General features: G+C 31.7%; 2 protein-coding genes and 1 long non-coding RNA gene across 3 annotated transcripts; 1 reads left to right on the top strand and 2 right to left on the bottom strand.

Moving 5' to 3' along the window:
- Window positions 1–258: 258 nt before the first annotated feature.
- LOC109122057 (uncharacterized) lies at window positions 259–1,441 on the top strand. The gene is made up of 2 exons (XR_002029498.2): window positions 259–494; window positions 738–1,441. It is a non-coding gene; the product is annotated as an uncharacterized LOC109122057 (long non-coding RNA).
- Window positions 1,442–5,408: 3,967 nt separating this feature from the next.
- LOC132253169 (disease resistance-like protein DSC1) lies at window positions 5,409–9,368 on the bottom strand. The gene is made up of 4 exons (XM_059734590.1): window positions 9,270–9,368; window positions 8,789–9,103; window positions 7,829–8,680; window positions 5,409–5,939 (listed from the first exon to the last, which is right to left on the bottom strand). The coding sequence occupies exons 1-4, from the start codon at window positions 9,366–9,368 to the stop codon at window positions 5,409–5,411; spliced, it is 1,797 nt and encodes a 598-aa protein (XP_059590573.1).
- A 3,483-nt stretch (window positions 9,369–12,851) lies between these two features.
- LOC104878225 (disease resistance protein RPV1-like) lies at window positions 12,852–13,226 on the bottom strand. Its single transcript, XM_019218212.2, has one exon. The coding sequence runs from the start codon at window positions 13,224–13,226 to the stop codon at window positions 12,852–12,854; it is 375 nt and encodes a 124-aa protein (XP_019073757.2).
- Window positions 13,227–23,990: the final 10,764 nt, after the last annotated feature.

Consider the following 23,990-nt stretch of genomic DNA (forward strand, 5'->3'; position numbering starts at 1 on the left):
AATTTTCCAGAACCATAGTATTCCAAGGATTTTCACCAATGTGTAGACGTCTTTAGGTCATTCTAAAAGCTTCTTCCCCCTCTGAAAGCTCAAGTGAGATTATTCAAGTAGGATGTGACAATCAACTATTGATTTTTTATAAAGTCTCACTCAAAACCTTCTCTAAATAGCTCACTTTTTTAATTGAAACCCATTTTGTTGTATCTTTAAAACCCTCTGTAGACCCCCCCTAAGGCTGCGAAGCAGGGGGAAGTTTCCTTGCTTTTTTCTTTTTTATTCTCAGGCGGCTGATGAGAGGTGGGCTTGGGGCAGAGAAGTGCGGCTGATGGGAGATGCAGCAGGGAGGCTTGCGGGAGAAGCCAAAGAAAAGCTAAAAAGAAAAAGTTGGCTTGAGAAAGGAGGAACCAGTGAGAAGCCGAGGAGGAGGGGAGTACCTCTGCGTTTAGACGAGTGCTGAAAGGCGAGCACATCTGGCGCAGAGAAGAGACTTCCAGGTACGAATACTGTAGATTTCCTACCCATTTTCCCTATTATATCGCTCTTCATGCATTTTTCTAGTCGTCTTCTGGCTTGCATTTGTTACTTGGGTATATTATTGCTTTGTTTTCCTTGTCATCTTCTCCTGACATGCACTTCAAAGATAAATCTGGAAGCTCAGCGAGTGAGCCACCGAGTCCCTGGTAAACGATCCATCTTGACCATTTCTGGGTATTAAATACTCCATCTTCTCTTCTCAGTTGTGGTATGTTGCTCTGTGACCACCAACACCGCAACTCTCAAGATTGTTAGGGTTAGAAAATGGAACCTGGTAACGAAGTAAAGGATGACGCCTCTGTAGATTCTCTGACTTCAGTCCTGGAGGATGAGGGTATTTGTGAGGAGCAAATTAAAGTTAAGATGGAGGATGACATACTTCTTGCCCTCGATGCAAAAAGTGGAGATTCTTCTCTTATATCCAGAACCATGTCAAAGGAAGAAGAGATGCTGATGAAAGAATGGGTGAAGGAAGAGGATGCAAAACAAGTAGTATCTCAGGAGGCCCCCCACTTGAATGACAGCCAGTTCACTAAATTGGATGAGCTTCTAACATAGACCCAGCTGTGCTTAGAGTTTTTATTGAAAAAAAAATGGATTCCATCATATTTAATCGTGTGGAGGAGAAAGGGAGTGAAATTGTTGAAGTAAAAAAGAGGGGTCGAGGTTCAAAAAGAAAAGAGGAATATAATAATAGGAAGGCCAAGAGAGCAGTTGCAGCCATGCTAGAAAGTATCTAAGGCATTACCATTGAAAATATCTTGTGGTTGATGGTGGGGTCTAGATGTAAATTCATGATATGCACGTTGCAAGACTTTGCTTTATTTTTCTTTGGGCTGCTAGGATGTTCAAACATCATTTGAAAATTCCCACCTTGGCCACCTCTAAGTGTGGTCACTTTGGCATATGGCCCCAGTAAGCTTTTGACTTTTTATTTGTCTTCTTATTATGTTAACAATTTTCCTAACTCTAGGTTTCAAAATTCCTTTCATGATTCCATTTCTCAAATAATTTTTAAAGCTTTTATTTTAGAATAGTATTCCGGAATTCCCATTTTCGTATTTATTTATTTAATCATTATTCTTTTTGTTATTATTATTATTTTATTTATTTACTTTTAAAATTCTATTTTTAAGTAATTCTAAAATTCTGATTTTCAAATTTAATTTTTAATATAAAAAATTTCATTATTCACGTTGATTCATTTAAATATTATTTTTGTTATTATTATTATAATTTCATATTTATTTATTTCTTTCTTTTAAAAATTCAATAATTAAAGTTCAATTCTTAAAAAAATCTGACTTCTAAATTTAATTTTTAATATAAAAAATTTCACTATTCACGTTCATTCATTTAAATATTATTTTCGTTATTATTATTATAATTTCATATCTATTTATTTATTTCTTTTAAAAATTCCAATCATTAAAGTTCAAATTTTCAAAATTCCGTTTTCCAAATTTAATTTTCAATCTCAAAAATTTCACTATTCACGTTCATTCGTTTAAGTATTATTTTCGTTATTACTTCCAAATCTAATTTTCAATCTCAAAAATTTCACTATTCACGTTCATTTGTTTAACGATTATTTTCGTTATTATTATTATTCCATTCATTTACTTATTCACTTGTTCATTTATTTAAAATTTCATCCCTAAATAATTCTTTAAATTTCCAATCCCTAAGTCCAATGTCCAATTTCTAAAATTCTAATTTTCGCAATTATTTATCCAATCTTTATTATTTTCGTTATTCTATTCATTTATTTATTCATTTGTTCGTTTATTTAAAATTCCATCTCTAAATAATTCTTTAAATTTCCAATCCCTAATTTCAATTTCCAATTTCCAAAATTCTAACTTTCGCAATTATTTATCCGATCATCATTATTTCGTCATTATTATTATTCCATTCATTTATTTATTCACTCATTCATTTATTTAAAATTTCATCTTTAAATAATTCTTCAAAATTCCAATTTCCAAATTTAGGTATTTGAAATTCTAATTTTCCTATCTCCGAACTTAATTTTCAGTTTTCAATATTCCAATTCTCGTATTTTATTCAGTTACTCATTTATTATTATCATTATCATTATCATTTTATTCATTTCTAAAAATTCCGCCTTCGAATGATTTCCAAGTTTTCCAATTTTTATAATTCAATTTTCATAGTTTCTACTTCTCAAATAATTTTCAATTCTGATTTCTTTCAAATTTTAATTTCCAAAGTCCCAATTTTCATAATTTATTATTATTATTTTTTAAAAAAAAAAATCCCAATCACTCAAATAATTTTCAAAATTCCAATTTCTTTCAAATTTAATTTCTAAAATTCTCATTCTTACATTTAATTTCTAAAAATCAAATTTTTAAATAATTTCTAAAACTCCAATTTTCAAATAATCTTTAAGACTCCAATTTTCAAATAAATTTCAAAAATCCAGTTTCCCTCGAACAGTTTTAAATTTGTTTAGTGATGCATGTGATATGTTTTGTGCTCTTTATTATATACTGACCCCATTTTTATGATAGCGCATTGCTCGTTCGTGGCCTAGGTACGCATCCACTCCCATTCTGGTCATTTTCTATGCATGTTTTGATTCCCACATGTGCATGATCAATCTGAGTATTCATTGATTCCCTCATCAATTGCCATTGCTTGCTTCATTTTATTAGTAGAGACCCGACTTTAGGGGCTTAGAGGGGTGCTACGGTCTTTACCGTACCTTCCCGATAAGTAACCTGACCCCCGAACCTGATCCGGTTTTTCACAGACCACCTTTTCCAAAATAAGGAGTCACACTTAGGGTTTTTCTTTCTTATTTTGTTTACCCTTTAAAAATAAAACAAAAATAAGTGGCGACTCCAAGTCATTTTCAAATAATCAATAAAAAATCAATTTTTCAAATCAAAATCGAGCTCGCCATCGAGTGGGAAACGCATGAGCCGAAATGCGGGGTCCACACCCTCATTGGCTTTAATGTTTAGAGTTTATTCCTCACTTTTCATGCCTAGGCATTAGCCTTAGGAGCCCAATAAGAACCATCTTAGGTCAGAATGGCTCATCCAACAAGCACCTAAGGTACTCTACAAGGTACTCCTAAGCTTCAGCTTCCAAGTGACAAAGATGGGTCTAGCCAACTAAGAGCGAATCTAGGTCACAAGCTGATATTAGCACAATAAAACCATATTTCAGGGGCATTCAATGGTCAAAAGGGAGGTCCTAAGGATCTATACAACCTCAAATAAAATCATATTCATAGGACATTCCATGGTAAAAAATGGCTCAAGTCTGATAAGCACTTAGAAGAACCCTTCTCCTCAGCCTCAACTATTACACACTAGATATATATCAAAATAAAACCATACAAAAAGGTGGCCAAAAGCAGAGTTAACTTAGGATTTCCATTAAAATCTCAAACTAAGCGCTTAAAATGTACACAACATGAAAGCAATTGTAACCAAAGGATTACAAATACTGAAAATATATTTAAGATCTTGTGAACACACTTAAAAACAATAAAACAAGCTAAAAAATACATGCATTCAATAGTTCATAACATGAAGAAGAAGACCTCCCCTTGAAACACCTCAATGGTTCTTTCTTTGGCTTCCAAAATGAGTGCTTCTTAGGTTATTAATTAGTAGGTCTCGTTAAGGCATCAAAATTGAGGTAGGAAATCCTATGTCAGGTGGGAAACAGCAAATTGATGATAGACATGGTGGGTCCGTGTCATCCTCATATGTACCCTGTATGAAATTGCGACAAAGATGGCACTATACTTAGAGCCATCATCAACTGAAACTGCCTTTGTGGGAAGCATAAATGGCAGCAACATCAAGGTGGCGCATCTTGGCACTATTTTTCCCTATGGTTTGAATCTGTATAGTGTGGAATGGGGCTTGGTTGGAACCATCTTCTAGATCTCCTACAAGCCCCCTGCTCAACTTCACATGACTCGAACTAGTTTGTAGTTTTCCCCGTTCCTGAGGTTTCCAAGCATATATGCCCCAAGCTTGCAGATCATGCTCCTTAATATTCGAAGAATTACATAAAGGACATGCTACATAGGAAAAAAATGAGTAGCTGAGTTTAACTCGCTTAAGTTTGCTCAAGTATTGTCATTGCGGATGGAGCACGGTTGATACCCAAAGTTCACTTATAATCTGCTTTCAGTCTTACTGAATTCTCAATTTTCAATTTCACTCCAGAGTCTTTATTACGAGCCTAAAAACATTGAACTCTTTTGCACTTCCCTTTCTTTGCTTTATCAAACTCAAAGAAAGTTTTATAAAAGGACAATCTCAAAAAAAAATTTAAAAATAAAAAAAAATCAAGAGAATATGCAGGTTTTAAGATTAGTGAACTGCATACATACATCATCAACTATATACATTGATTAATAACATTTCATTTAATCACTAAATAATAATTTGAGCAAAATAAATATCAAGCAGTAATATTATGGGATTTTTTTTTTTCTTTTTTCCAATGGTAAAAACAAGAGTGACCACATACCGAGAAGTGGTGAGATTCAAAATGGACCCAATGGTAAAAGGTAGCAAGAAGCAAGAAGCAAGAAGCTTAGAATAGTAATGAACACCCAAACAAGAGCAACTTATACGGTTGGAACTCAAACCTTTGCTGGAACCAGGAATGCGAGTCAGTGTGAGAGTTCCTCTGGGTTCCCCCACACGAAGGCTTCTCCTGATGGTATGTTATAATACTGATTTGATCACATCTTCAAGGCCACTTCCTCTGGGTTGGGCCTCATGAAGGCTTCTGAATATGATTTTTTAACCAAGTCTCTCTCATGAAGATCATCAAGAACAATTTCAGTAGCGGTCCTTTGGTGAATGTGGTAGTCGCTACTGGTATGAGATACGGGAGGGTTTGGCTGCATGCCTTCTTGGCTCATCAAAGGCAATTCCACTGGAATAATCCCCTTCATCACTGGTACCTTTAATGTACACTGGACAAAACCCACAACTCTTCACAACGCAGCCCCCGCTTGAACTAAATGAAAACTTAATGTGACTCCATTTCTCACGACTGAAGCTGAAAAATGATGGAACATACGCCAGCCATACATGATCTGATTCAATTGGTGTACGTTGAAGTTGGTAAGTCCAGCTACCAAAGAAGGAACATATGCGATGGGAATTGGAATTGGAATTAAGATCATGGGTATCCAAGTCGCAGTACATACACCAAGCCCGGGAGTCGTGCTGCGGTGCCATAACAGCAGAAAGAGCAAAACCCAGGAAGTTGCTATTAATATACCAATCTGGAGGAACCTCTATATTTATTTCATGCCCTTGGCTATGATGCCTGAACCAATCCGGTATTTCACTACCAGGGAAAACAGTGCTGAACGGGATCGCAACGTTAGGATGCCACTGCAAAACAAAAACGAATATTGAGGATGCTGAGAACGAACCCACATCTCCTATTATTTTTGGTAGTAAAACTTCCAATTTTTAAAATTCATTTACAAATGATACAAAATTTTAATATAAATGTCCCTTTGCTGCATTGTTACTATTTCACATCTTAACCTACTCATTTTCTTCTATTATTATTATTATTATTATTATAAATACTATTATTATTACTAGTACATACAAATATTTATTTCAACATGATTATTCCTAGTAGTATTTTTGTTATTAACAATAATAATACTATAAATATTTATATTAATACTATTTTTTTACTATAGTATTAATAGTATAGTAAGCTAATACATGAAGTAAATTAATATATCATTAATAACTATAATTGTAATAGCATGATAAGGGACAAAATGATTTAAACAAAATCGTTAATAATAAAAATATAACATGATAATAATAACTATAATATAATAATGACAACAATCAATTATAATAATAATGCTAATAATAATTTTCTATGTTAAAATAATAAAGTAACAATGACATTATTTAATAGTAATATTAATTGTAATTATAATACCATTAATTTCATATTATAAGTAATAACTTTAGTAAAAATATTAAGGATTATTTGGATATATGAGTTAAAATAACTATTAAATCATAACAATGACATCTCTCTTTAATTTTGTTGAGAGATGACTCTTTTTGGATGCATTTACTATTTTCTATATTTTGTTTTCGTAACTTCATTTTAAGTGTGATCTTTAACTTTTTCTTTTTTTTTTTAGCTTTATCTTGAACTTGCTCCCTTTCTTTCTCAATTGATAACACTATGAAAAATTTATCTTATCTCATAATGCCCTACCCTATTCTGTTATCTCTCAAATAGCTCATTCTCATCCCTATTCAAGATATTCATATAAACTATTTGGAGATTATATTTTATTTATCATAAATTTAACTAAAGTTAAATTCTCATTAAAAATGTTCATTGAAATTGTATTGGATTGAATTTGGTTTACAAGAAATGTAACTACGATTAAGTTTTCATTTCATCTACAAAAATAACTTAATTATGGTAACTTAAACTACATTATAGTTAAATTTCATTTTAAAATAACTTGATTAAGATTAAGTTCTTTATTAGAAGGTTTATTTGGATTCAATACCGGATTGCAGGGCTTGGCGAAAACAGGGTTAGATAAAAGATTTGCTCATGGACAACTTTTTATCCTATCTAATCTTTAACATTATAAAAGTTCAAATGAAACCCTAAAAAAACTCCCACAAAAATAAAGAGAATAATAATAATAATAGAAAAAAAAGAATTAATGGATTAAAAGGGATAAAAAAATCCTATATTTATAAATCTAACTTCCTTAAATTTTTGTCTTGAAAAGGAATTTGATTTTAATATAAATGTCTCACAATCTATTGATTATTTATATGTTAGTTTTAAAAGAAAATATTATTTTTGTGAGAAAAATTAGGAAATTTTTGTCCTATACGGATGCTTTTTAAGGTTAAAAAGGTTAAATAAAAAAGTAGATGGTTAGATTTACAAAATATCCCTTCTAATCAAATTATTCAAAAAAAAAATATCAAATATATATAATACAAGTGAAATAGAACATAAAAGACAAAATTATAATACGGACATTTAAAAAAAAAAAATCCTTTTATTGGAATTCAAAAGTTGGGATGAAATGTGAAAGTACGTTTTGTATCGTTTGGGTCAAGTTAATACAAATTCTCCCGTTTTAAAAAATAAAAAAATTAAAGACATTCATATGGTACATAATTAGGAGAAGCAAAAATCATGAAGGCACAGCGAAAGTAGCATTTCTGCAGAAATGTGGAAATTATGATATGAAAACGAAAGAACTTACGATAGCATAAGTGTCCCTCCATGTACCTGGGACAGCATGCGATGCCACACTCTGTACATCATGCTCCATCTTACTATGACAGTTCCTCAGTTTGAAGCAATTACCAAATAGAAAACCTCCAAAACGTTTGAAAACTGACTGAGGGGAGATGAGTTCCAGTGATGTGCAGTTACTTGCATTCATACATTCTATACTTGAAGGAAGCACTGGCAGTGCTTGAAGCCTTCTGCAATTTGTCAACTCAAGCCTCTTCAGCATAGAAAGTCGTTCCAAGTTCCAAGGTAGGTGAATGATGGAGGTTCCACTAAGGTTCAGATACGTCAGTGAGGTTAAGGTGCAATGAGGACTAATGAAACGTGATCTTCTAGGCGCAGACGAAGGAGATGCATTATGATTTCTCAGGACAACACTGGAAGAATGTTGTTGTCTTATGGTGGAATCATCTGAATTGAGCTCACTTAAGCAGTCTAAATTCCCTGAGTTCTCTTGAAAATTTCCAAGTTCTGACCAGCCAGAAAAGTCTGTTATAGCAGTCCCATCTAAACAGAGTTTTGATAAATATGGCATATGCTGTGGAACTTCTTGTAACTTCTCTAGCTTTGAGCAACCCGAGAGAATAAAGGTTCGAAGGGATACCAACCAACGGATGCTTGGAAGATGCTCAAGGTTTATGCAGTTTTCCATATTCAACAAAATAAGTTTGCTCAAGTATCCAAGGGATGGGTGAACCTTACGCAAATTTGTACATCCTTTGAGAACCAAAACTTCAAGATTTGTGGCTCTCGAAAAATCGGGAGTTTTTTTTAGGTATTGGGAGTAACTGACATCCACAAATTCGAGGTGTCCAAAGACCTATAAGCCAAAAAAAAAAAAAAAAAACCCACAGAGAAGCTATAAACATTTAGATTTCATTATGAATATCACACAGTATCCCAAAAAGAGAAAGTAAATCAATCATACCTTTTGTCCTTTCCAGAGCTGAGTAAGATGGCTACGAGGCATGCAGAAGTGAACAAGATTCTCGGACTCAAAATCGGATGGCAGTGATTCACATGGGTATTCATCCCAATGTAGATACCTCAACTCATCGTAATGAAATTTGAAGTCATCAGAAATGTGCAATTTACATTGCATCTTTCCCCCGGTATCTCGAAGATTAGATCGGTAGATTTCAAGCAACCTAAGATTAGTCATCTGGGAAAAGGCTTTAGTGGTAAAGTTCATCTCCTCTAAACCAGATAGGTTGAAGAATATGCCTTCAACTTCTTGAGCTCCCTAACAACCAAGAGCAAAGAATAAGTTAAAAGAATGCAAATTTATTAAGATATATATATATATATATATATATATATATATATATATAATTGCTTAAACAAAAATGATATATACTTCCAAAGTTTAAATTTGCCTATGAAAAGGAAATTTCAAATTACATTCACACCGTTTCCCATTTCAAAATATGAGAGATATCCTTCTGTTCCCATAATCTGCTGCGCTTGCCAGGCTCTTTAGAAGTCTTGCGAACGATTTGCCAACCCATTTCTTGAAGTAAATCATGCATCTCTAATCTATTGTCCCTAGTAAGGGTTATAAGAGATTTATCAATTAGATTTTCTATTCCGCTAACCACAGTGAAGCCACAACTTTCTAATATTTTCCTTACAAAAGTTTTGCCTCTTCCTCTAAAGAAACATGCAATATCTAGAAATATATCTTTCTCATTATCTTTTAATCCACGAAAACTTATTTGAAGCACTTCTTGAATTTCCTCATTAGGGAATTTTTTCAGTTGATTCAACATATCTGTCCAATAGTCAGCATTTCTATCACACAAAGAACAACCCAAAACTTTGAGAGCCAATGGAAGACCTTGAGCATAAGATGTTATTTGATCCAAGAGCTTCATAACATCTCTTGTAGGGGTTTGTTTATAAAGGCATAATGACTAAAGAGCTGAATGGCATTATCATCCTCTAATTTTTGTACTTTATATACTACATCAACACCTTGCACAGTTAGAAGATGTTTATCCCTTGTTGTTATAATAATTCGACTTTGTGGGCCAAACCAATCATGTCCCCCTACTAATGTTTCTAACATGGATTGGTGATTCACATCATCAATAACAAGAAGGACTTTTTTAGAATGAAGTCTTGCCTTTATTGAAGTGAGTCCCATATTTATATTTTTATTCCCTAATACCTTTGAAAGAAGTTCTGCTTTTAAATTATCCATACTTGTGCTTTTTAAGCCTTCTAGAAAGCAATAACCTTCAAATTGACAGAAAAGACGCTCATAAATAACTCTGGCAAGGGTTGTCTTGCCAATGCCGCCCATACCCCAAATTCCTACCATAAGAACTTTAGTTGATTCAAGACACAATAGTGACTCCAATTTTCTTATGCAACAATTCATTCCCACTAGATTCTTCGAATCACTTGAGGATACACAATTTAAATCTTTGGAAATATCCGTGACAATTTCTTCAATAAACTGAGTCTCAGACCTGCCAGTTTGAAGAACAAATAAAAGCAGTTTGATAACCCATAAATGTTGAAACACTTGTAAGTATGGCAAGACACATGGTCTTGTTCATTACAACTTCGGAAAAGAGGAAATTAAGCATAATAAGATGATCAAGATATAATTGGTCGAATTTATCTTACGAGAATTTTTGTGTTGTGTTAAGAACAAATGTCATAAATAACCATCTTAAATCTATCATATCTAACCTAATTTTCATTTGTATACAAATATGACAAGGTGCATAACCATAACTAAATATATTAATAAACACAAAGATGTATTCATGTACCTACTAACAATCAGATTTATTAGAAAAGAAAAGGACAAAGATGAATTTTTGTTAAGAGTATTAATTAGTCACAGTTGCAAAATACTTTTCATCTTGCACAAGATGTATAAAGCACAGAAGTTCAATGAAAAGGGTTGTAGCATCCCAATTGTAAAATGGTTTACGCAATCATGTACTCCTTTTTCATTCACTTTTATTTTTTCAAATATAGAAGGCTTGTAAATTTACTCATTGGTCTTCAACTTTTTATCTCCTAAACACACCTAAAACCCTATCCTAGTTCCTATCTCCTTCCCACTCAACTTCTTCATTTAATTTTTTCCCTACTTTAGCAAAACAAAAGAAGCAAAAATGAAAGATAGAAATGAAAGGTGTAGAAGTGAAGAAAACTAAGATAAAGAAGATGAAGAGGAAGGAGAGATGAATCAGGGCTCAATAGACAAAGAAGATCATAAGCTATGAGTGTGTGTCCTCATATATAAGTATGTTGAGGAAAGAAAAAAAAAAAAAAAAAAGAAGAATAAAGGGATGGAAGGGGACTACAAATAAAAGTCTTAGAGATGACAATTTCTTGCGTTTTTCAGGTCAGACGGATATGGGAGCATAGTAATCGGGGATGGGATGGGTTTGGATTTTTTTTAAAAACCCGGATAGGGTTTGAGGCGGGGTCGGGTTTTGTAATCATTTACACCACCCCGCCCCACCCCACCCCAGATATAAAAATGCAAATTTACCCTTTATATCCTACAAAATACCAAAAAAACTCCACCTATAAATATCTTCTTCCTCTTTCATTTCTAGGGTTTATCTCAGGCAATGCAAACATCCTCTTCTCAGTTCTCATACTTTTTTTTTTTTTATTCGAACTGATTTTCCAAATTAAAAAATTTTCTAGCTTAGATTTTGAGTCGTTAGTTTCAAATCCATATTCATTTTTCTGGTAATTTTTTTTTTCATATTTATTTTCAAATATCAATCACTAAAAACTCATTGAAAACCAGAAAATAACAAAGGGAGAGTTGGAGAGTGAGCAACGAAGAGAGAGATGCCGATGGCAATGGTGCTTTGGAGGCTTTTATCATCCATCAACAAGTCAATTTGTAGCGTCTTCAATGGCGGGTCCATCTATTACATGGTTCTTTCTTTCTTATTTATCTGTTTGATGTTGAGAAAATACTAGAAAAGACAAAATACTGGAACAAATTTTGGTGGTTCTAAGCTTGTTTATTTATTTTCTTTTTCCTACATTTTTTGAGCACTAGATTTCTTTGGAAGTGCTTGTTTTGATTCTCATGATCCATTTTTTGTTTTGGCTTCATTTTCCAAACAATGGAAGCAAGACCCGACCCAACCCGAAAATACATACTTGGGACGGGTGGGACGGGATTTTAATATATGTTTGAAAACGGGAATGGTAGAACATATCCCACCCCACCCCGGGTTTGGGACAAGGATGGAAAATAATTACATATTTTGGGATGGGAATGGGATAGGGATGCCCCATCCCAAACCCACCTTATTGCCATTCTTGGGAAGTCCTTCTCTAGAAAATCGGTTCTTTCCTATTAAAGGTGCCCTTCAAACATTTAATATAACTTAAAATTGTATTTACCATTAATTTTACTAGTTTTCATTATAGTTTCATTTCAAACTATTCTTTTTTTTTTCATGTCTAAGCCTACATAGTTGTCTTAACAAACCTGAATATTTGAAATTGTATAGGTCATAATGTTTAAAAATCATTAAAGAAAAAGTCATCCTAGCTAAAATTCTTTTTATATAAGAACTTCTTAAATATTGTATACATTAGGCCACCCCAGTAACCCAACTATTTACAAACAAGTCCAAAATGGTTCTACCTGTCTAACTGAGTTCCAATAACTAGTGACTCATCTTGTCTGAGTGAATCTCAAACTTTTAATTGATGAATAATTTATGTAGGAAGAACCATGTCACTTTGCAAGCCCTAAATATCATATTGAATAAAGGTATTTAAACATATTTTTAATTTTTTTAAATCTAAAGCTAAATAATTTCAGCAATTTTCTTTTCTTCCTTTACACTGTTCAAGATCTAAGCAAGTACCTGTGCCCTTAGTGTTCCATAGAATGTCGAACGTAAGGGTTTTTCACTTAATTATTTATGATTCATAATAAACCTTTTGAGCAATATAATGATGATAATAATAAGGAGCTAAGCTTTAGAAAATTACTTATCACGAGATGAAGTGAAGCCAGATATCTTGCCAACTTGGGTGAGAGCCTTCCTCCATCCCTGCACCCTTTCCATATCATACTTCAACTTCTTTTCATGGTCTGCCTTCAGCTTCTCTTCATGGTCAGCCAAGGCTTTTCCGAAACTTCCCCTCTGGTTACCAACATCTGACGGATTCACATTGTAGAAAATTGGCACAGCCCTCCGTTCTTTGGTATTTTGGGACTGTAATATCTTCACCAGTTCATCTAGGCACCACTTTGAAGATGCATAGTTTTCTGACAAAACAATGATGGAATGTCTTGATCCTTCAATTGCTGTAACAAGTGCCGGAGTTATCAACTCACCTCTTCTAAGCTGACAATCCATAAAGGTCTCAATTCCTTTTGCACGCAAGGCCTTTCAGAGATGGTCAGTAAAAGTGTAGCGGGTATCTTCTCCTCTAAAACTAAGGAACACATCATACTTCCAGTAAGAAGAAGAAGAAGAAGAAGATGCCATAATGGGAGAAGGAAAATAGGCTAGTTTCACAGAGAGATCTAAGCTGTACGAACTCTAGTTGACAGATCTTGATGCTAAAGAAGCCAACAACTTATGGACGGATCCACTGAGGGCAGGTTGTTACGTGTGAGAGCACTCAAAAGAATTCTATATTATGATTATTGTTTTCTTAATTTATTTATTTATCAAAAATATTTGTTTAAAGATGCTGTGGATGACTTAATGCAATAATGTTTTTTTTTTATTTATTCAAAGACCATTGATAGTTGGAAATGTGTGAATGATGACTTGTCCTTATTGAACGCTGACACCAATGCTGGCCCCACAAATTCAAAAGAAATATTTTATCGTTACTTTAGAGTCGTGGCTTTCTTCCTAGAAGTTTCATAGGAATTTAATGCTTCGGTTCTTGAGACGCCCATCTAAATTGTAGTGGGTATCTTCTCCTCTAAAACTAAAGAAACACATCATACTCTCAGGAAGAATAAGAAGAAGAAGATGCCATAATGGAAGAAGGAAAATAGGCTAGGTTTAACAGAGAGATCTAAGCTGTACGAACTCTAGTTGATAGATCTTGATGCCAAAAAAGCTAACTACTTATGGAATGGTCCATTAAGGGCAGGTTGTTACATGTGAGAGCACTCAAATAATTCTATATTATGATTTTTTTTTTCTTAATTTATTTTATTTTTGAAAAATATTTGTTTAAAGATACAGTGGATGACTTAATTCAATAATGCTTTTTTTTTATTATTATTATACAACTCAAGAGGCACATACACCACCAAGTTGTTGAAGTCCTTATTCAAATATGCCTATGATTATTTAAGTTCAAATAATTTCTTATAATGGAAAAGAGATCTTTGAAATGGGATCTATCATAAGCTCGATTCACACAACTTCAAGAAATCAAATCCATCTTAAATTCAATGAATGGGAAATATCAAAAGCTCTTGTAGTTGTTAAACATAGCTTCTATACAAGAAAAAATCATTTCTTCATATGATATTTTCTTTACTTTGATGTCCCCTCCTTAATATTCATTTTGGAGGAAATTCTTTTCTAATGTGTTCTCATAGTGGTGGTTACAACAGCCGCATTAAACCAGAGACCCCTATTCACAAAAGTTCTTGTGCCTAAGTATTGTCGTTGTAATTGGTAAATATTTTAAATTAGTCATGTGTGAAAGCATTTTTCTTAATTTATTTAATGCCTTGGATCTTCTCAATGAGTAAGAGTAGGTATCAATATTAAATACAAAATATAAAGACTTTGCAAAGAATATAAAATGATTATTTTCATATATTTGTTTGAAGCGTTTGTTCAAAGATGTTTGAAATTTTTTAATATAATAATGCTTAAATTCAATTAGATAGTGTTTATTTTTTTTACTTAATTCTGAATAGAATTTTAATACTTAGTTGTGTTAAATATTAGGTTATTTATTTTTATAGTATTTTATATTAAACATTAAAAAATAAAAATAAATAAATAAAAATCAATACATTACTTTTTCTATTTAGAAAAAATCAAATATTTTGGTTTTTTGTATTTAGTAAAAAATTTATAATAAGTTATGAAAAAGTAAAAAAACAAATAACTTAAAATCTGAAAATAAATTGTTTTTAGTAAAAAGTTAAAAAAATAAAAAATCAACCTCTTAGTCATATGTTAAAGCATTTTTCTTAATTTGTTCAATGCCTTACATCTTCTCAATAATACAAAGACTTTCTTCATGAAAGTAGGTTAGCAATATTAAATACAAAATACAAAGGATTTGTGAATAATACAAAATGGTTATTTTCATATATAACAATAAGCAAAAGATTGAATCTGCGGAATTGCTGATGGTAGAGAAATATATATTCTTCTGCCGCCCAACCTGCTCTTCTTCCAAGCACTTGCTGTTGGAAAATAATTGAAATCATCGACCTTAATACTGCTTTTTTTAATACGCAAAATAACCTTTTCTTTTGAATTTTCTTTCATTGGAGATACAAAGAGATGGTGTTGTCGATGCTAACAAAGAGATTGAAGCCAATTCTTAAAGAAAACTTCCAGCCGTCTTGGAAAATACATAAATTATACAAATAGAGGAAATGCTCCACCTACAAACATGAATGCATAAATAGGAGGAAAAGCACATTAGGGTTGTGTTTAATTTACCCAATAGTATGGTATCGGATATTTATATCTTAATTGGATATAATATCCTGAGGTACTGTATCAAATTATTAGTTTATAAAGTAATAAAACAATAAAATAGAAAACATATTATTTTTCAATGTTCTACATTCGTTGAAAATAAAAATTATATTACATTTCAATATTTATTATTAAAAAAATATAAAATTTCTCTCATATTTAATATAATTTGAAAATTATTCAATAGTTTAAAATTTAATAAGTAATTTTTTTATTAATAAAAATCATAATGAAAATATTTAAAATGTTTAAATTAAAATTTATATTATTTTATTCAATCTACAAAAATATTTGGTTTATATTAAATACTACATGTATTAGTATTATTTTATAACATATTTTATAGATAGTTATTAGTTTTTTAATTAAAAGGTTAATTTTTTAATCGTTTTTTTTGTCAAATAAATGATATAAAAAAAAAAAAAAAAACCGTATATCCCATATTTCAACTTTTGATTAACATATTACATGAGAAGAGATAAAAAAAGGAATTGGATTATATATCTCTTGTCATAAGATAACTTATTACATCTCATTATTAACCAAATATGGGATAAAATATATTATCATATTAATATCCTATGTTATTTCATATTAATCCTACCAACCAAATATGAATAGAATATTTGATAAAGTTTAATAAAAAAAAACTAAAACTATTAAATTAACATATTTACCACATTGATATAGAGTAATGAGATTATAAAAAAACATCAAAGAGTAAGGCAAATGATAGTTGAAATTAAAAAGAAAATATTTATTTTAATTGATTATATTATATTATTTTCAATTTTAAGTTATAACATTAAATTATTTTATCAAACATTTTATTATGCTTAATAAATTAAACTATATTGTTAATTCCGTTTACCAAATACCCTCTAAGGCACCAAGAAATTAGTAAATTAAATTAAATTGTTAATTTAGTTTATCAAATACCCTCTAAGACGCCAAGAAATTTAACTTTGTTATTGAAAATAAATGAGATATAAGTATAAAAGAAATGAGATCTAGTTCAAAGTATAAATAAATAAAACCCTCCAATTTTTTATTAATCACCATTTTTCTATATATACAATATAAAAAAAACTTTTCAATATTATAAAAAATAACAATAAATATGTATGACATAGAAGCAAATGTTTAGTATAATAGATATGGCAACCCATGTTGACAAGGAGAGATGGAGATCGACTTATGATCAAGTAAGTTCTCATTTAGTTTCATATCGTGACTTCCATTCTACCAGACTTGTCTAATAAACAAGTTGAAGGGGGTGGACATGAATACTAACCTCAATCAAAACTTGCTGATTTTTTTACCATTTTATGTTTCGTTTGCCAGTCCACGTCAATTGGTAATTTTGTACCACTTGGATATGGATTTGGTTTTTGTTGTGCAGCAATACCCAAACATTCAGGTCCCATTCAGCACTGTTTTTCCTGGACGTACAATACCAGATTGGTTCATGCATCATAGTAAGGGGCATGAAGTAGACGTAGAAGTTGCTCCAAATTGGTATGATAGTAACTTCCTGGGTTTTGCAGTTTCTGCTGTTATAGCACCCAAGGATGGATCCATTAAAAAGGGTTGGTCTACCTACTGTGATCTAGATTCACATGATCCTGATTTAGAATTCAAATACAGTCGTGAATGTTCCTTCACTAATGCCCACACTAGCCAACTTGAAGATACAACAATTACGTTTTCATTTAGTACAAACAGGAAGTCCTGCATTGTGAAGCGTTGCGGAGTTTGTCCAGTATACATGGAAGGGGATGGCTCCAATGAGGGCTTTGGAGTGCAGACTAGTAATGACAACCACATTGATAATGGGAATCCTAGTGGAAGTGTCCTTGATGATCTCCATGAATGGGGATTAGAAGATACCACAATCAGGAGAAGCATTGCACAGGCCAGACCCAGAGAAAGTGTCCATGAAGATGTGAACAATTCAGTATCGCAAGACACCATAATCAGAAGCTTTCATGAGGCAGAACCCAGAGGAATTGGGTACTCTCCCACTAACTCACATGTCTGGTACCAAGAAAGGCCCTGGATGCCACCAAACCCTGACCACTACGTTCGTGAAAGGAATCCAGCTGGTGGAAGTGTCCTTGATGATCACCATGAAGGGATATTAGAAGACACTATAATCAGGAGGAGAAGCCTTCATCAGGCGTACAGCAGCGGAATTGGATACTCTCCCACTGACTCACACGCCTGGGACCAAGAAAGGCTTGGGAGGCAGCCAAACCACTCCATATCCAACAGTGAGACTGGTATTTGGGTTTTTATCATTATTTTTAGCTTCTTGTTTCTGGCTAACATTTTCCTTTGGTCTGGCTGAAGTAATGCTGAATATACTTCATGTGTAATGGCGCAACCCAAGTTCAGGACAATGATTTTATTTACTTACATATATTTCGCATTGTTGCCTAACTTGAGTTTTTTTCCCTCCTAATTTTTTATTTCTGACCAGTAGAAAGTTGGTTTCTAAAGCCCAAGAAGAAGCAATTGGTGAAATATGGTGGCCTCTCTCTCTCTCTTCTTTTTAATTATCTTCTTCTTGTATTACTTTTCTTCTTCACTCAAATTTCTTTTTCCACCTCTCTTTTCCATTTTCCATTTTCTTTTTTTTCGTTCCAATGATTCCAACCTTTGCTTCATCAAGACTTCCTTGCATGCTTACTTTTGAAGTTAGGATATGTATTCCCATGGTTGTATATTTTCATTTTATTTTTTATTTGAATGAGAATAAACTTAAATTCCTTCGATCATATTTAGTGGTAGCGAAAAACAGTTTTTAAATCAATGTAAACATTTTTTTGACAATTGTTTTTTGAAAATAGTTTTTAAAAACAAAGTGAAATGAAAAACTATCTTCAAAAAACAAATACTTGGATGCACTTATCTCAGACCATGTATATCTCCAACCTTCTTCAAAGGACTAACATGCTCCATGTCAAACTGGTTCCCACACCTATGGTCTCTAGCCAGCACTTATCTGCCTCTGGAAGTGTTCCCTTCTGCAACACCCAACTCAATCGAAGTACTGTTGGTGCCCTCAAATATGTCACCATTACACGTTCAGAAATCACCTATATGGTGAACCGTGTTTGACAATTTGTGCAAGCTCCTCTTACTGCTCATTGGAAGGCTGTTAAGAGAATCCTTTGTTTTATCTTTTGTAAGGCCAATATTAAACATATGGATCAATTTTGCTTTATTTCATGGACGAACACATGCTCAAGATAGGCCAAGTCATATCCACAACACTTCTTATAGGTATTCAAAAATGTTTTCATTTGGACGAGTGATTTAATTGGTTAACTTCTATCCTCTGCCCCCCCCAACTCTCCTAACATAGATAGCAGACACCAAGAAGATGGGGTTGGGTTTTCCAAAGATTCCATTCATTGGCCTCATTGATACAACAAAAAAATAATTCTTAGATTAAGTAATTAAAGTATCTTTAAAGTAAATGTAACAATTAAAAGAAAATAATTCAATCATTTTATAGAGTATTCTAGACGTTGTCACCCATGGCACGTCCCTTTCTTTGACCGAAAATCTTAAATACAACCATAGAATTAATCAAGTTTAATGGACATAGAAACTATATAACTCATTCACAGCTCTCCGATTTCCCTCTTGTCCATCTCTCACTTACACTCTGAAACAAACACTCAAGGCCAAAGGAATCGATCTCTGCAGGCCATTCACCCTCTGTCGTATCTGAACAATAATATTTTTATGAATTACATTTGAAATAAAAAATTTAGCCACTAAAATTGATCTTCAAATGTTGTGTCCTTCTCTTTCTTATTACCCGTACATATATACATACATAATATAAGAATTCTGAGATGAAAACTAGTTAGATGCCTTATGTACTTAAAAATTATTTTTTAATTAAAGAAGTAAAAAAATTTCACTTCTTCAAATTTTTAAAAGATTTTTTAAGAACAAAAAACAATTTTTTTGTTTGTCTATAAGAGTTTTCATATTCTATGTAGAAGTTTTAATTTTAAAAATTAAAAAAAATATATATAGAAAATGTATCCAAATGTCACCTTAATTACTTGATCATTATGACCACAATAATAGTAATTTTTTTTCCAATATTACAAATTTAATATATGAGAGTAAAAGAAAAGGTTCTTTTTTCTTATTTTTAAATCTATCCTGAAAATTTAATTTTATGCTTATAAAAAATATATGCATGTGATATAACAAACTAAGAATTTTAGAACCACTTATAATTTACCATTTGTTTCATCCTCTTTCTATGATCATATTTGGGAATAAGAGTTTTATATAAATTGGGAATTATCTCCTAATTAAAATGATATTAGTTATAAAGAAAAATAAGAATCAAAGTATTAACAAAAATATTAGGAAGAATAATATTAACATAGAATATTATTAAGAATTCCAAATCATAATTTTTGATAAATAGCAAATTAGAATATTATTTTTAAACTATGTTATGTTGGTGTGGATTAAGTTCTTGGAGATCAAGTGCTTTAAAAATTTGAGTGAGTTCCTTTTGGTAAAGGTTAATAATGCAGTAAGTTATTTTATAATTTTCTTTCAAAATATCTAAATTCCTTTGAGTGGATCAAGTAATATTTTCTAAAACTTATTTAGATTTATTCCTTAATTTATGAAATAAATTAAGAATATCATATGATTTGTTTGATTGTTATCAAGTAAATTTTACCTTTTAATTCATTACAATGATTTTGAAACATTTTTATTTGGCTCCAAAGACTAGTAGGGATCAATTCAATCGAGTTACTTCCCATTACTGTTTATCTCCATCCGATAAATGAATGTAGAATAAAAATAGTAAAGCTACTTTGTTCCATTTGATAGTGGAGTTCCAAGTGACCATTTCCAGCCACAAGGAAGTCATGGTCTAAGGGTCGTCCTCATCAATACTTGAGTGCTAAAGCCCTTTTGAAACCGTATCAACTAAAACATGCAAGGGTAAATCATACCCTTGCAAAAAACCTTAATCAATCATGACCATTGCTAATTGCCCTTGAAACCACCAATAGAAGTTTAAAATATTTTTTTTCATTTAAGAAAAACATTTTCTGAAGTTCCCTTTTTTTTTTTTTTTTGCAAAATAATAAAAGCTTATTTGGCCATAAAAGCTTATTTTGCAAGACCCGTGAGATGAAGATGAAAAAGGAACAAATCCAAATAATGGGTTGTTCTACTACAATTCCTTGGTTCCAACAATGTCATTATGGTTAGACATTTGATTCCTCTTATCAACGACAAGATTGAAGATCAATGCATCCTGCCTTCTCATTTCTCTCTTTCTACTTTTTGTCTTAGGTGATTGCTGTTCCCATCTTCTCTTTGCATATGGGCTTCGTTGACATATGCTATGGTGTTTGTGAATTGGGAAATGAGAAGAAAACAACTGATAATGTATTATTTTATATAAGTATAATAAGAATATTGAATCAAATCCAACCACATGATGTATTATTTATATGAAAATGGTAACATATAGATATTATGTATTATATAAATTCTAATGACATTGTATGACTTGAATAAGAACTGGTAATATATTATTTTATATGGTAATGATGTATTATTTTATATGCTAGGCAATAGGACGGGTTTAGGATAGGTCACTCATATCCCATTCCCACCCTCAATTACACAGTTATCTCCCATCCCTACCGCAAACCCATGTTAAGGCAGGTTGATGGGTTCCCATCCCCATTAACAAAAGGATTAATAATCCCATCTCCGCCCCATCTTGGAAGTGCATTAAGCCCTAACCCTAATTGGTAATGAGTGGTATCATACCTAAATGGACTTTTCTTTTACTGAAAAATAATGAGATTCTGATAATATATCAAATATGAAAAAACATTAACATCAAAATTCAAATTAACACCACAATAATCAACAATCTCAAGCCCACAATTAGCTTAAATGATTAAAAATTAATGCAAAACACAAAAAAAAAAATTAAAAAAAAAAATCATCTGAACAATTCACAAGAGAATAGAATGAGCAATGAACCAAACAAAAACATGGGTCAACATCAGCCATGGATTTGAATCCCTCTTTAGGTCAATCTTTAAACCAAGAGTTCATCAAATCCACTACTTCAAAGTAAGGATGGCAATGGGGCGGGTTTTTTCGGGTACCCACCCCGCCCCACCCCGCTCCTAATGGGACAGGGTTTAATTTTAATAAACAAGTTTGGAATGGGTATGGGATTTTTTTTTAAAACCCGGGGCGGGTTCAAGTATTGCCCCATCCCACCCCGCCCCGCCCCAATTATATATAAAATTAATTTTAAAATTTAATTTAATTTAAATTTTAAAATTAATTTAATTTAAAATTTTATTTTACTATTTTTAATCTATAGATAATAATAAAAAATTTTAATAAAATAAGTTATAAAAAATATAATAATTTTATTATTTATAAAATATATTTATTTTAATGTAATTAAAAATTTTAAAAGTAATTTAAAAAAAAAAAAGTTAAACGGGACGGGGATGGGAATTATTTTTAATAAATGGGGCGGGGTTGGGATGGGGGCGACCCATCCCCGAACATGCCCCGTTGTCATTCCTACTTCAAAGGCTTTCGCTTTCCTCTTAAGTTGCACTCTTGGACAAAGACTTCGAGGTGATGCTCTAGATGATTGCGTTGCACATATTTAGGGCAAGGAGATCAGGGAAGCTTGAAGATGGCAACAATGAGTACGATTGAGTGGTGGATATAGGAACAATGTGGCCTATGACCAGTTTGATGTTGCAATAGAGGAGTTTTGGGTGCTAAGGCTAAGGCAAGAGCAACATGGAATTGATTTCAAAGTCTTTCAGTTGGTGTGAGGGAGGAAGAATAAGTGGTATTGATCTTAAAGATAGGGTTTAAAGCAGTGTATTAGAGAAAGAAGAAGAAGAAGAAGAAGAAGCAGTTGTCGGGATTAGGGCAAATGTGAAGAGTGAAGTATATAAATATTGGGAGTTTTTTGGCATTTTACTAGTAGTTGAAAGATAATTTTGTAAATCTATATTTGAGGCGAGGCAGGTGGGTTGGGACAAAATCCATACCTATCCCAAACTTGATTAGGGTTTTTAAAATATCCTCAAACCTAATCTATACTCAATTTTTATATTTCATACTCGTCACAATAGGGCCGGGAGGAGGCAAGTTACCCGAGTAGCCCACAAAATTGTCATCCCTAACTAATGGTATGATATTATCAAATAATGTGAATTTAATGATATTGTATCATGATTTAGATTTAATAATATAATATAAATTCTATGATCAAACTTATTTAATTGTATTTATTTATTTAATAATTTTAATAATATTTTTATAATTTTTTGAACTTTTTAATTATTATATTGTGCATTTCTTTTTATATCAAGGTAAGACATGGAAATTGATGTACCTCAAAACTCTTTGAGTTAATGATCAAGATCGCAACTTTGAATAATATGTTGCACCTTGAGAATGTCCCCATCAACATATCTCTATCGAGACATCTAATCTACCTTAGAGTGTATTTCCATCATTTACAATTATATAAAAAAAAATTGAAAATGATGCAAATAATTTTAAAAATTGGTACAATTGCTTTAAATTTTAATGAAGAGTAAATCTAAAATTATTTATATTTATAAAATTAAGTTAATTAAAGAAAACACTTAGTTTTAAAATAAAATAAAATAACTTTCAAACAAGTTTTTTTGTTTTACTTATTTTATAAAACTATTTTTATTAACTCAACCAAACATGTTTTTTTAGTTTTTGATAACACATAATTATTTTTTAGAATTTAGAATCCAAATGTAATTTTGTTTCTAAAAACTATTCTCAAAAGTTGTTTTTAAAAACACATCCCAAACAGGATCTACATATCAAAGCAAAATCAAGTACTAAAAATGACTAAGTGGATTTTATCATATAACATCTTTCCATAAAACATTATGGTCATGTTTCGTTAATTGAAAATAACATGGGATAGGATAAGAGAAATGATAACATATTTTATTTCATATTTGATTGGTGATGAGATAAAATAAGTGAATAAGTTTTCACACCACTTATCTTATCTTATGTTTAATTAAACATGAGATATAATGGCTGGTTGGGACTCATTGATTGATATTTTATTGTTTTTTAGCATTGTTGTCTTCCAAGTAATACATTGGATATAAAAGGTTCATGAATAAATACTTAAAAGAGAAATTAATCAACTTATTGCAGTTTATTCTTAGTTTCCCTACTCGCAATGAATAAAATGATCTCACCCTATTTACATTTTTCTTTTACTATGCATCTTCTTGTAAGCTCCTAGACTCATTATGTGTTCATTATTCATTGTGACAGGCTTGAGACTATGCTCATTAAAGATATCGTCACCGA

The sequence above is a fragment of the Vitis vinifera genome, chromosome 18 (genome assembly GCF_030704535.1).
Source record: "Vitis vinifera cultivar Pinot Noir 40024 chromosome 18, ASM3070453v1".
Classification (NCBI taxonomy): Eukaryota; Viridiplantae; Streptophyta; class Magnoliopsida; order Vitales; family Vitaceae; genus Vitis; species Vitis vinifera.

Excerpts from the sequence above, each read along its gene's own strand:
- LOC132253169 (XM_059734590.1), bottom strand. The coding sequence starts at position 9,368 with ATGGGTTGGCAAATCGTTCGCAAGACTTCTAAAGAGCCTGGCAAGCGC. Across the intron at positions 9,104-9,269 it reads ATATTTTGAAATGGGAAACG|GGAGCTCAAGAAGTTGAAGG; the intron begins GTGTGAATGTAA and ends CTTGGTTGTTAG. Across the intron at positions 8,681-8,788 it reads AGCTCTGGAAAGGACAAAAG|GTCTTTGGACACCTCGAATT; the intron begins GTATGATTGATT and ends TTTGGCTTATAG.
- LOC104878225 (XM_019218212.2), bottom strand. The coding sequence starts at position 13,226 with ATGGATTGTCAGCTTAGAAGAGGTGAGTTGATAACTCCGGCACTTGTT.